This window comes from Topomyia yanbarensis, chromosome 3 (genome assembly GCF_030247195.1).
Source record: "Topomyia yanbarensis strain Yona2022 chromosome 3, ASM3024719v1, whole genome shotgun sequence".
Lineage (NCBI taxonomy): Eukaryota > Metazoa > Arthropoda > Insecta > Diptera > Culicidae > Topomyia > Topomyia yanbarensis.
Genome location: NC_080672.1, coordinates 65,044,288 through 65,058,835, shown reverse-complemented (window position 1 = coordinate 65,058,835; position 14,548 = coordinate 65,044,288). Strand labels below are relative to the sequence as shown.

The 14,548-nt window shown below is 42.3% G+C and overlaps 1 protein-coding gene across 3 annotated transcripts in view; it reads left to right on the top strand.

Moving 5' to 3' along the window:
* LOC131691329 (potassium voltage-gated channel subfamily KQT member 1-like) overlaps window positions 1-7,666 on the top strand; it is a 523,220-nt gene extending 515,554 nt beyond the window's left edge. For all 3 annotated transcript variants that reach the window (XM_058977632.1, XM_058977630.1, XM_058977631.1), the window contains one exon: window positions 5,673-7,666. In XM_058977632.1, coding sequence (XP_058833615.1) covers window positions 5,673-6,186 — 514 coding nt within the window. In that variant the 3' untranslated portion in view covers window positions 6,187-7,666. The remainder of the gene's footprint in view (window positions 1-5,672) is intronic.
* Window positions 7,667-14,548: the final 6,882 nt, after the last annotated feature.

The window sequence follows — 14,548 nt, the reverse complement described above, 5'->3', positions numbered from 1 at the left end:
TCCCAGAATCGATTTTTCAGCGGAAGAACGCCCGCCAGCACTTCGAGACTCATCGTATGGGTCGAGTGCATGCAACCCAAGGCAATACGCAAGCAACGATACTGGATTCGCTCCAGTTTGATGAAGTGTATGTTCGCAGCGGAGCGAAAGCAGAAACATCCGTACTCCAACACTGATAATATCGTTGTTTGGTACAACCTGATTAGGTCTCCTGGATGGGCACCCCACCATGTTCCAGTTATTGTACGGAAAAAGTTGATCCTTTGTTGGCACTTCTGTTTCAGATACCTAATGTGACATCCCCAGGTACCTTTAGAGTCGAACCATACCCCGAGATATTTGAATGTTGAAGCCTGAGCAATAGTTTGATCCATTAATTGAAGCTGTAGTTGCGCTGGTTCACGCTTTCTAGAAAATACGACTAGCTCAGTTTTCTCCGTGGAGAACTCGATACCCAGTTGGAGAGCCCATGCAGACAAATTGTCCAAGGTATCTTGCAGTGGTCCTTGCAAGTCGACGGCTTTAGGACCCGTAATAGAGACCACACCGTCATCTGCAAGCTGCCTTAGCGTGCAGGAATTGACAAGACATTCGTCAATGTCATTCACGTAAAAATTGTAGAGGAGAGGGCTTAGACATGAGCCCTGGGGAAGGCCCATGTAGCTAAATCGTGATGTCGATAAATCGCCATGCGAGAAATGCATTTGTTTTTCAGACAACAGGTTTAGCAAAAAGTTATTTAAAATTGGCGAAAGACCATGCTGGTGCAACTTCTCATAAAGAATGTTGATCGAAACTGAATCGAAAGCCCCCTTAATATCCAAGAATACTGATGCCATCTGCTCTTTGTTAGCATATGCCATTTGAATTTCTGTTGAGAGCAACGCAAGGCAATCGTTCGTCCCTTTGCCTTTGCGGAAGCCAAATTGTGTATCTGACAGTAAGCCATTTGTTTCGACCCAATTGTCGAGCCGAAACAGGATCATTTTCTCGAACAACTTCCGGATACAGGACAGCATTGCGATCGGACGATACGAATTGTGGTCGGAGGCTGGTTTTCCTGGTTTTTGGATGGCGATGACCCTCACCTGTCTCCAGTCATGTGGGACAATGTTACCCTCAAGAAACCTATTAAATAAATTCAACAAGCGTCTTTTGGCAGAGTCTGGCAGATTCTTCAATAAGTTGAATTTAATTCTATCTGGCCCCGGGGCTTTATTGTTACATGATAAGAGAGCAAGTGAGAACTCCACCATCGTAAACGGTGTTTCGTTCGCGGTATTGTAAGGCGACGCGGCGCGGTAGATTTTCTGTGCCGGGGCGGAATCCGGACAAACCTTCTTGGCGAAATCGAATATCCAACGGTTTGAATATTCCACGCTCTCGTTAGTACTGTTTCGGTTTCGCATACGTCGGGCCGTGCCCCAAAGAGTGCTCATCGATGTTTCTCTTGTTAACCCGTCGACAAACCGGCGCCAGTAACTGCGTTTCTTAGCTTTCATTAAATTTTTCATTCGCTTTTCTAATATCGCGTACACTCGATAACTAGCAACTAACCCGTCGTTCCGGAAAGTTTTATACGCGGCAGCTTTCTCCGCGTACACGTCTGAGCACTCTTTGTCCCACCACGGGTTGGGAGAACGTTTTTGGGTGTTCACGTCGGGTACTCGTTTCGTCTGAGTTTGAATCGCGCTATCGAGAATCGAGTTGGACAAAAACTTATATTCTTCCTCCGGGGGAAGTATCTGTGTTGAATCGATAGTTTTGGATATCTCAGCAGCGTAGCTCTTCCAATCAATGTTTCGTGTGAGGTCATAGGGAACATTGATTGGTGTCGATGGTCTTGAACCAGTGGTGATTGCAATTACAATTGGTAAGTGGTCACTACCGTGGGGATCAGATATTACCTTCCACTTGCAATCTAACCGTAGTGATGTCGAGCATAAAGATATGTCCAGTGCACTTGCTTGCGCAGGTGGTCTAGGAATTCGTGTCATTTCCCCTGTGTTCAGAATTGTCATATTGAAGTTGTCACAAAGGTCTTGAATTGTCGAAGATCGATTATCGTCGTATAGACAGCCCCACCCCGTACCGTGAGAGTTAAAGTCTCCAAGAAGCAGGCGGGGCGAGGGAAGGTGTTCAATCACGTTGGAGAATCTTCGATATCCCATCATGGCCCTAGGAGGAATGTAAATAGAAGCAATGCAAAGATCTTTGCCTTTGATTGTTGTTTGACAAGCGACAACTTCAATGCCTGGCGTCGAAGGGAGGTTGATTCGATTGAAGGAGTAGCACTTTTTGATCCCTAAAAGTACCCCCCCATATGAGTCTTCTCGATCCAAGCGGATAATGTTAAAATCGTGGAAGTTGAGGTTTATATTAGAAGTTAGCCATGTTTCACATAGGGAAAATGCATCACAATGATTGTAATTTAGCAAGTGTTTTAATGAATCAATTTTGGGGATAATACTTCTGCAGTTCCACTGTAAAACAGTGATCAGATCCCTGATTCCGTCTAATAAGTTAGCCATCGAAGGATACGATCGCTGTAAGGAGGGGCCATTGTTCAGTCAACTGTTTTAAAAATGTTCTTACTGTTGGTAGAATAGCAACCAGCAAGCTTTTCATAGGATCGGTAATGTTGAAAGCTGTGAATATCCAGTCCACAATGTCAGAAAATTTAAGGAATCCCGTTTTAGGTTGAGTTTCTGACTGTAAAATTGGAGCACTTGGGATTTTTGGTGCCCCGGGGAGTGCTGGGAACTCCTGGTTGTATCTCAATTTCCCAAAACCAGGAGGTATTATCTTCGGATTTGTACCAGCCCTTCCAGTTGATGAATTATTTTTATTTTGTACCCTTGTTTGGGACAACCTAGGACCCTTACGAGGAAGTTCAGGTGAGTTTTGATTAGGTCTTTTCCTAGAGTTTCCAAGCGGAGCCAAAGAATGCCCCTCGCAAGGGTCGTTAGAGGCGTTATCGTCAGTTGGCAAGAGAGCGAATGGGTTTTCGGAGATAAGTGGAACAGCTCTTTTAAGCATTTCTGCGTAAGAGCGTCTGGAGCGATCTTTGGCGGATCGCTTCAGTTTATCCGCGCGAAGTTTGTACGTTGGGCATGTCAAAAGTGCATGCGGATTCTCCCCACAGTAAACACACTTCTCAGCAGGGCTACTGCAAGTATCATCCGCATGGCGTTCCCCACATTTACCGCACCGTTGCTTGTTGCTACAGTAGGTGGCCGTGTGACCTAGCTGCTTGCAATTGGAACAATTCATGACCCGCGGTACAAACAGGCGTACAGGTAGACGAGCTCCTCCCACTTCAACGTAGCTCGGAAGTGCAGATCCGGCGAAGGTTACGCGAAACGAGTCTGATGGATAGTAATTACCATCTTCGATGGACTTTGAGTGCAATTGCTTGCACTCCAAAATCTTAACTGATTGAAGGTTAGGGTCCTTAAAGCGGCCAGCCCCATCATTCATCAGATCATCGACAGTTAGACCCGCATCACTTACCACACCGTCGATCTCCACATCACGAGAAGGGATGTAGACGCGATACTCCAGCGTAAAGAGGCTATTTCTAACGATATCATTGGCCTGTTTCAAGTCAGTAACGACTACGCGCAGTTTGTCTGACTGAACCTTTTTAATCTCGGTTACGGCCGAGTAACGTTTTGTCAGCTCCCGTGCAACAGTTATGCTGTTTAACGGTTTATTTTTGGGCCGAAAGTATACCACCCAAGGACCAGCGGATCCATCCTGGTAAACCTTGACTCGGGGGGGCTGTGAGACATTGGGGGAAAGTGGGGGAAGTGGATCGACCATAACATTATCTGTCTCAGTATCAGATATACGTTCTTCTTCTTCATAATATTCCTCTTCGGAGGGTGATCCTTCTGTTTGTTCCATTTTGTTGCGGGAGCAACACGCTCGACCGCACTGTTTAACTTAAATCAAAATAAAAAATCAAAAGCAATAAAAAGAAAAAAATCGATAAGAAAAGTAAAAAAACGAAACACTTCACTAGTTGGTTCCTGACGAGCTGGTAGGTGAATTGATCCTTCGTTTGTTTTATTCGTCACCCGCGTGACCTTCACACATTAGAGCTGATATAGCTCGTCTAAACAAAGCCGTCTTTCAGGCAAGAAAAATGTTTAGTAACGCACTTCACTGCACTACTTTAACTGATATCGCAGGTAACAATTATCACTCGCGGGACTGTTTATTAGTAATGCTTTACTGCAGCCTCTGCCACAGCAAGCACCTTCGTACCACCGAAAAAACTAAACCACACCGGAGAGAACAAAAAGCACTTGTTTCCCGGTACAAAGTTGGGTTACGAATGATCGATTGGATTCGTTTTGTGACAGCTAAACCCGAATCCAATCGATACAAAATGGAGTCTCCGCAGTTCTCTTTCTAGAGTTTTTCTAGTTTTTATCATATATTATTTCAAATCTTTACACACGTTTTTTAAATATTTTTTTTTTTTTCGATCATGGATGTCTGTTCTCTGTGCCCAAACGCTGGGCCTTATAAAGGGTTAAACTTACTCGCTGGCGGTTTGAACTACTTGTGAGTTTAACTTACCTTCTGCTTCGTTTAGTGCTGTTATTTTCCCTACCCTTCCATCCACTCAGGAAACGAAGAAAAGTTACGGCATGGCACAAATCCCCGACTACATACAGGGAACGTGCCACTTGATCCAATATATTCTGATTTCTGATTCTACATTGTGTGAGCAAATAACTAGCCTGCTTGACACAACTTTTGACGTTATCAATATTACCTGAATAGCTGCCAGAATTGTTTGTGGTTTACATAATAGTTTCTTACTACAAGAACAGCATTTGAAATACTGGGAAGTAGTTCCTAGATATGTTCTTCGTAATGCATCCCACTTCTTCCAAATGCGACCACGGTGCAAGTGGGGGTAGACCTTGTAGCCGGGCGCTATCAGCACTGAATGCCTTACATACATGAGCCTTACCTCCATTTTCACTATCAGCAAATGTTTCACATCGCAAACACTCGGTCTTATACGTATTTGGCCGGAGCACCCCTCCTTGTTTCTGCTATTCACTCATCTCGACAGATCAGCACAATACGGATTGTAGTAATGGTTATGAAAGTAACTGCTTTCTTTTATTCGTTCGCTTCCCACCGACGCGGACAGAAGCAAAAAGCACGCTGAGTATCGTGACCGTAGTGGGTCAAAATAGCAATCTTCTTAGGAGTCTCCGAAAAATGTTTTTCTTCACTTATTCTTAAAAATATTCCGGAGGAACTTTAGACCCCTAGATCCCTCCGCCCCTCTAGTTAAGCATCTACGCGTATGTCGAGCATTCGAGATTTTCAGCACCAAGATACAAGGATGTTACTGCGGTGCTTTTGCATTCAACATAGGCCCAACAGCAGACTAACACGTGACCTAAAACTCATTTATGCATGACTAGGATCAACATTATGACTAATATTCAACAGCTAGATATCAATTTGATATATCAAGCCCAATTGCCTGGACCGAATTTGAGAATTGCAACGCACATTTATTCAGTCGATTTTATTTTTCGTCCTTTGCTTGATACCGAAAAAAAATTGAAATTCCATAGCAATAACACAGTATACTCGTTACTAATCATTATCCGCAAAATTTTCCATCTTCTCCACAGACTGACGGAAGCCCATCGGAACGCCATCCGAGCGATCCGGAAAATCAAGTACTTCGTTGCCAGGCGCAAATTCCAGCAGGCTCGCAAACCGTATGACGTCCGGGACGTCATCGAGCAGTACTCCCAGGGCCATCTCAATATGATGGTCCGGATCAAGGAGCTCCAGCGACGGCTGGACCAGACCCTAGGCAAACCGGGCAGCTATCTGGCCGGTATCGACCGGGTCGGTAACATCAAACCGATGACCGTCGGGGCGCGGTTGTACCGAGTCGAGCAGCAACTATCTGTGATGGATAAGAAATTAGATCAATTAACCCACGCCATTAACTCAATGACCCTGCAGCAGAAGATGATATTACCCCCGATCCAACCGCCAATGTACTACGGCCCACAGACGCCGCAGCAGCACCAGCAGCTGGCCGTCTTGGGTTGTCTGTCCCCGCTGCAGTTACCCCCGGCACCCTCGCAAGCGAACTCACCAACGCCGACCAAGTGCATCGAAGACGATGTGTAATATTGGATTTAAGCGAACACTGATAGTGCAATGTGGAAGTCTTTTTACCTTCAATACTACATTTAAGCATCGTTGAAATAGTTATCTTTAAGACAGCGAGGAGAAGCAAGAAATCAATCCCTAATAATAGAGTAGATAATTCAAAAGTGATTTTTAATAACAAATTCAACTCTAAACTAATAAATAAGTAAAAAAAAAAGTAAGAAACTGTAGTTGGAAGCGAAGACAAAGAAATGCATTTAATATCAAGCTAGAAAAAACAAACAAACCAAACAAGAAGTCGTAGATAAGCGAACTGAAACTAAAGAAAGATTTAAAGCACAAGATTGAATACCCTTTAAAAACTATTCATAGTTAAAAGAAATGCTAATCTCGCGATACTTGATCCAAACAATCGGAAAGAAAACTCATTGTGTATATTGTCGAACTAACGAAGCAAACGAAATTTCAAAATGGCCTATCGGAAAGCAGCGAACTGAGTCCAGAGGGCGTGAGCACTTTTGTTTTATGTTATCCGTTTAATTGGTGCTAATTACGATGGTAAGAGGTGGTCGAACTTTATGCCGTTCAGTACAGTTACGTAGAGCAGAGAGATAGGAAGGGGTCGTGTACTTTTGACTACTCAATTGAATCACATGCAAATCTTGATCCAATTTTATCAATGTTAGTTGTTGTGCATCTAACTTAGATAAATCTTTTTTTTTTCTCTTTAGTAAATTTGCATGCCGTCATCGAGAGTCAGAATTAGAGAACGCAAAGTAACCCCAATGTCGTATATACAGGTCTGGCGAAGATGGCACTTTTGTATTCGTAAGAAGAATCTTACATGAGTGGTGTGAGTGATCACAGTATAAATCGACTTGCTTTCGTCATACCGGTCGTTCCGCTCCCATTGAATCGTGTGACCGCTATGACGTCGACCCTTTGTGCTTCTGGATTGTTTACATATTTTTGTTTGTCAACACTAGCAAACCGTGTGTTCTGCCACACCTATATATACCTCATTGAAGTAACCCCCAATGACGATATTGTTTATATTGTCGATAGCTGACCATAGTAAAACTAGAAAAACTCTAGAAAGAGAACTGCGGAGAGAAAAACTGCATTTTTGGCAACGTATGCCCCGGCATTGTATGGCAACACGTCCAATGTTATAAAGATGGGCAATGTTCGATTGGATTCGTTTTGTGACAGCTAAACCCGAATCCAGTTTTTCTAAGTAAGGCTACACGATCAGTCACCGCAGGCCCGTGCACAAGGGTAGGGTTTTTGGGGTTCATACCCCTCCCATGATGGTTTTGAACAATTTTTAAAATTTTATTAACTTCCCATTCAGGAAAAAATAAGGGATGTACCAAGTTGGTAAGTAAGTCTCTAGATCGGTTCACGTTTTGATTAAAGACGCTGAATTCCTCTGGATAAAGACTCGACATGTCAATCGTTTGTTTACCATTTATCTGTCAGTGTCATTCCAACCGAGCACGAGACCTGTCAACGGCCCTCGTTCCAGAAGGATTCGAAGCGATTTTCTTCGGATTGAGGGCTTTTGACAGGTCTCGTGCTCGATTGGAATGACATTTACAGATAAATAATAAGAATAAGATTGATATGGCGAGTCTTTATCCAGAGGGATTCAGCGTCTTTAGTTTTGACAAGTTTCGATATTAGCAACAGTTGTGCGCAGTAGAGATGATCGGGTTCGGGTTTTTAGACCCGAACCCGACGGGTTTCGGGTTCTATAAATTTAAACTTCTCGGGTTCGGGTCGGGTTTTCAAATTTGAAATTCTCGGGTTCGGGTCGGGTGCGGGTTATGAAATTTTAAACTTTCGGGTTCGGGTCGGATACGGGTTTTTCAAATTTAGAATTTATGGGTTCGGGTTGGGGTCGGGTTTTGAACAAATCACACATAACCATTTCTTGACGCTGTTTACGTCCATACACAACACCTAGTCTCTTTTTGTAGTAATGTACTTTACTTCATGATTTGAATGGATGACACATGTAATCGTACTAAATTTTACCACCTTTTAGTCGCTTTATTGTATTTTTTCATTCATGTATAAAATTTCTGCTCTTCAGATTTACAAACTGCCCGAATTGTTTTATGTTTGAATCGAGCACTCATGAGAGAGCATTTAACAATAAGTGCATCTAAATTCTCTATACTATTTATTTTTTATATTAATAATCAATAAACCAAGTCAAAGAAAATTTGTCAGAGAATATTAGTTCAACTTTCCACTATGGAGTATGAATTTCGACATACTTTGAAGCCGATACTTAGACCGCGATCGGAGTAAACACCGGAAACTCGGCTATTGCGTACAGAAAATCAAAGCGAGTAGAAATCTAGAATGTGAATGGTACACTAGCACTACTATCAAGTCATGGTACATGGTACGGTGATGGTACACTAGCACCACTATCAAGTCAGTGGTACATATATGAAACCAGCACTTTCTGTCAGATTGTCCCGGGCTGGGCCGTTGCATGATCCGGATTCCTGAATGAAAATACATGAATTTCTACGATCTTAAGGAATAGATCGTAAAAATATTGTGTTCTGTTCAAGCCATTAGCGGATTTTCAGTAGTTTGGATTCGTTCCGAGAACTCCATTGGAGATGTTGAAGCATCTCTACTGACGCACATAGCGTACTATCTGAAGCATAAAAGAAATTAAATATCCCATCATAGACTATCGGCTCAACGCTAATTATGTGATATCAAGAAGGCGTCAGAGAATCTCGATTGACACCCTTCGACCGAAGTTTGACCGTACCAACCAATAACGCGGGTGACGTCGTGTAAACTGTCGAATACGAATTGCCATTGCCAAAGCTTAAATTAATACATGCAATAAATTAAACAAAATTGCTCTTGCAGGCATGGTTAAAAATTATTGCAGGAATGGTTAAAGATGAAAAAGTAGAAATATTGGTTAAGTACGACGGGCAAGGTTGTTTAAAACTGTCATCATTAAGCTTTTTGTTTCCCCACTCCGATTTATTCTACTTTTCGGTGAAGATATCGACGATTTATAAGTTAATCAGAACATTACAAATTCGACGTTCAATAATAGTAAATATAAATGCGAATTCCACCCGCCAGTAATTCGTTTTGCCATAGGCAGATATAACTAGACTCGTATGGTGCTACTTCTGTTTCGAGTAATTCTATCATTCTTGTATTAAAAAATTAAAAATCTTCGGGATCTTTGGTTGATTCTTTATATTAATAAATCGGGTTCGGACCGGGATTGTCAAATTATAAACTTTCTGATACGGGTCGGGTTCGGGTTTTCGAATTTTGAAATTCTCGGGTTCGAGTCGGATAGAGGTTTTAGAAATTTTTTACTCTCGCTTTCGGCCCGGGTTCGGATTTTTCAATTTTAAAATGTTCGGGCTCGAGTGGGGGTCGGGTTTTTCAAATTTTATATTTTCGGGCTTGGGGCGGATTCGGGTTTTTCAATTTTCAAAAACTCGGGTTCGGGTTCGAACAAATTGAAACCCGACCATCTCTAGCCCAGTCACCAAACTCGGTTTCGCTCGCGTTTTTTTGGCAAATTTTAACAGGAACGGAGCAAAACCCTGGCATAACTCGGACATAAACTGTGCAAATATCCTGGTAATTCCTACCTTGTAGAATTTAGCTCGCATCGAGCAAAACATCTGACAAAGATGTGGAAGCGTACAAAGATGTTGGCCGTACATTCCTGGCTGGATTCTGGACAAAAGTGAGCAGCATCGGTTGGGTTAACCGCTTCTGTCAGAAACGGTTGTTTGCATATGAGCGAATTCTTTTCCAGAATTCTGGCACAAATCGCGCAAAATGCTCGCAGAAACTCTGCCAGCATCAATTTCGCTTTGCTCAACTTTTGCTAACTTTCTGTCTGCCACGGTGACTGGGTGCTCACTAGTGTTTCAAAATCGTTCACCACGGGTCCAACGACGGACGTTTGTTGAACGAATATTTGGACATTGTCCAAATTGGTCCAACGAACGTCCTTCATTGGACGATTTTGAAACGTTGAAAGGCTAGTTTACAGTTCGGAAAACGTGACACGGGCTTTGGGTCACTGACCCGGTCAGCGTGGCAGCCCTCTAAGAACGGTTGGTTTCAAAATCGTCCAATGCAGGACGTTCGATGGACCAATTTGGACAACGTCCAAATAACCGTTCAACAAACGTCTATCGTTGGACCCGTGTTGAACGATTTTGAAACAATTTTTTGGACGTCTCAGTGGGAAGCAGAAAGTTAGCAAAAGTTGAGCAAAGCGAAATTGATGCTGGCAGAGTTTCTGCGAGCATTTTGAGCGATTTGTGCGAGAATTCTGGCAACGAATTCGCTCAAATGCAACAACCGTTTCTGACAACCGATGCTGCTCACTTTTATCCAGAATCCAGTCAGAAATGTACGGCCAAGATCTCTGCACGCTTCCTGCCACATCTTTGTCAGATGTTTTGCTCGATTCGTGCTAAATTCTACAAGGTAGGAATTGCCAGGATCTCTGCACAGTTTATGTCCAAGTTATGCTAGGGTTTTGCTCGGTTCCTGTCAAAATTTGCCAGAAAACGCGAACAAAACCGAGTTCGCCCTCCCAGTTAATCTCAGCCGGAAATGAACCGGAATTCTGGCTGGTTCCAGTTCGTATTCCGGCTCCAGTGATATAACCGATTCTAGTTAGAATCACTGGAACCAGTATACGAACTGGAACGAGCCAGAATTCCAGTTCACATCCGGCTGAACTTTACTGGGCTAGCTCAACTAACCCGACAGGCAGCGATGCCACATGTTTTTTTGAAATGTCTGTAGAAGAATAACTAAAATGTCTGTAAAAGTCTGTAGATGGTTGTGTAAATCCTAGTTAACTAAAATTTTACTTTAAAAATAGATTGAAAATAGAATTCTATTGTGAAGGAATCACTCGTATTCTAAAACAGTTCTGCTAGTGCAATTTTACTAAACACTATTACCCTTTTAAAAGTTTGTAGATCTCTGGCTACGTCTGTAGGAGACATCAAAAGTCTGTAAAATACAGACATGTCTGTAAATCTGGCATGGCTGGATACGCGCAGAAATCTGACAGGGCTGCCAAACCAAGACTTACAGAAATCTAGGAGAGCAGTCTCTGCCAGAAAATTTGCTCACTGGGGATCTGTGTATTTTAAATGGAGCTCGGGATTTCAAATCTCGTGCGAAGTCCCGTGACCCATTTCCCGAATTTTTAATTAACCATGAACAACGTGCCAAGTTTCTGCCAGTATTTTGCGCGAGAATTCTGGCAGAGAATTCGCTCAATTGCAACAACCGTTTCTGACAGAAGCGGTTGAACTAACTGATCCCGCTTCCGCTTCCCTCTAAGAACGGTTGGTTTCAAAATCGTCCAATGAAGGACGTTCGTTGGACCAATTTGGACAACGTCCAAATAACCGTTCAACGAACGTCCATCGTTGGACCCATGTTGAACGATTTTGAAACAATTTTTTGGACGTCTCAGTGGGTTGGAAGAAAATCAGGCAGTCAGCAGAAATTCGTCAGGATTGGAGCAGCTGTAAAAATTATCAAAATGGCGCTGTCAGAATTCAGCTATACTCCTCCGGGCAGATTGGCCTGACCGGTTCTCCTTTGTTACCCTCTAAGAACGGTTGGTTTCAAAATCGTCCAATGAAGGGCGTTCGTTGGACCAATTTGGACAACGTCCAAATAACCGTTCAACGAACGTCCATCGTTGGACCCGTGTTGAACGATTTCGAAACAATTTTTTGGACATCTCAGTGGGTAGTCTTTGTTTAATTTTTGCCACATTTGCTACAAACTTCCAAGAAGGATACTTTTGGCAGATGAAAAATTTAAGAAAAACAAAGATTTTGTTTTAAAAAACGGTAAGTAGTGTGAATTTCATGTCTCCAATTACGGAAGACATGTTTTTATTATAAATATATTTAAAACATCAAAAAATACAGGGAAAATACAAGAAATGCCCTAAGCGGTGCAGAACCAGTTCTACCGGTACGTGAGTGGCAGAAATCTTGCAGGAAAACCAGAAATTCTGTAAGAAACGCTATTAGACCCCCAGAAATTCTGCCAAAAAATCTGGGGAGAAATCTGCCAGGCTCGCCCAAGCGAGATGCTGCTCATATTTAGGCAGAATCCAGCCAGGAATGTGCGGCCAGGATTTCTGTACGCTTCCTGTCCCAACTTTGTCAGATGTTTTGCTTCTACCAGGTAGGAATTGCCAGGATCTTGGCACGGTTTATTTCCGAGTTTTGCTCGGTTCCTGTCAAAATTTGCCAGAAAACGCGAGCGAAACAGTGTTGCCACATTTTATTCTGTACCTGGAGTGAAAAAATCTTTTCCATCTGTACTATTTTTGAGAAAATCTGTACCAAAATCTGCACCTTAATGCACAGTTAATACGTTCGTTTAACTAGTTGCCTAAAGTATATTCTTTTCTTGTATTTCTTCGTTTATGCCAACTAATCTGAGGTACTGAGCTCTTTTGTAAAATCTGTACACACTTTCTCAACATTACTTAACTCTCAGCCAAACAAAAATTTCAAAGTATCTTTTTACAATTTTAGTTCCGGAAATCTGTACCATTCTGTACTTTTTCACAAAATTCTGTAATCTGTACCGTCCAGAATCTGTACCAATAAAAATCGAAAAATCTGTACTTTTGTAGATAAATCTGTACTTGTGGTAACACTGGAGCGAAACCGAGCTCGCCTTAGTTCAGCTAACCCGACAGGATGCGCACAGAAATCTGACCGGGCTTCTAAATCAAGACTGACAGAAAGTTTGTATTTGTAGAATAACAACTGATCGTTCTCGCCTTCCCGGTTAGCGTGGCAAGCAGAAAGTTAGCAAAAGTTGAGCAAAGCGAAATTGATGCTGGCAGAGTTTCTGCAATCATTTTGAGCGATTTGTGCGAGAATTCTGGCAATGAAATCGCTCAAATCCAACAACCGTTTCTGACAGAAGCGGTTAAACCAACCGATGCTGCTCACTTTTATCCAGAATCCAGTCAGAAATGTACGGCCAAGATCTCTGCACGCTTCCTGCCACATCTTTGTCAGTTGTTTTGCTCGATTCGTGCTAAATTCTACCAGGTAGAAATTGCCAGGATCTTTTTTCAATTTATGTCCGAGTTATGCCAGGGTTTTGCTCGGTTCCTGCCAAAATTTGCCAGAAAACGCGAGCGAAACCGAGTTCGCCCTAGCTCAACCAACCCGACAGGATACGCGCACAAATCTGACAGGGCTGCCAAACCAAGACTTACAGAAATTTAGCAGAGCGGTCTCTGCCAGAAAATTTGCTAGAGCAGTGGTTGTCAACCGGGGATGAATTCACCCCCAGAGGTAAATTAGCCTATTACAGGGGGTGAATTATGCGAGACAAATTTTAACTTATCTTAACATTCCCGTTGGATATTTGCTTTTATATTTATTTCAGTGTGTCAAGAATTGAGACGCTTACTGAGAGTACCCAGCAATAGATCTCTGATTGTAAAATTATGATTTTTATCCAATTGAACACAATTTTTTTCTGACAAGGTAATGATGGTAAACAATTTTCAGAAAGGGGTACATCATGGTGATCAATATTCGGAAAGGGGTACACGAAACGAAAAAGGTTGTAAACCACTGGCTTAGAGTGATCAAAAACACATGGCAACTAGAGGATAAAAAGGAAAAATAGAGAAATATCAGAGACAACATATTGAGGAACTAAGGACATAATAACTGTACTGTAAGTCTCCATAGTTTGTTGTTACACTTGGTATAGATCAAGGCAAAACCTACTCTGCCCCAATTCATAGAACTAAGTTCAATGACATATAAGACTCAACCCTCCTCCAATCATCTTCTCTAACGCACTGTACTGAGGTTCATTTCCTTTCGGCTAAACGTCATTCTTCAGTTCTCGTGTGATAAATCCCTGCACCTATACGAAGTTCCAAATCATTCCGTTCTATAGACCGAAATTTGATTAAAAAACAAAAACCCTAAAATAATACTATGAAATATACATCCTTCTAAAAGCAATACAACCGAAAGTGGAATGCCTCTTACGACAAACAAAAAAACTAATAATCTAGTGTAGTAGTAGTAATAGTAATACTGGTAGTAGTAGTACATAGCAGTAGTGGTGAACTAGTGTTACAACTGAAAACAAAAGCCAACGCAGAGTTTCCGTCTCGAAAGCGCGTTTCTGTTCTCGTCATTGCTTCTGTCGCTGTTCGATGCCCACTGCCAATCGCACCCTGGAAGCATCACGCCAACCAACCCGAAAGGCGCTCGGATGACCATTAGAATGTGGAATCTGTTTTTGTACAACAATGATACAAGAAAAGCAAAAA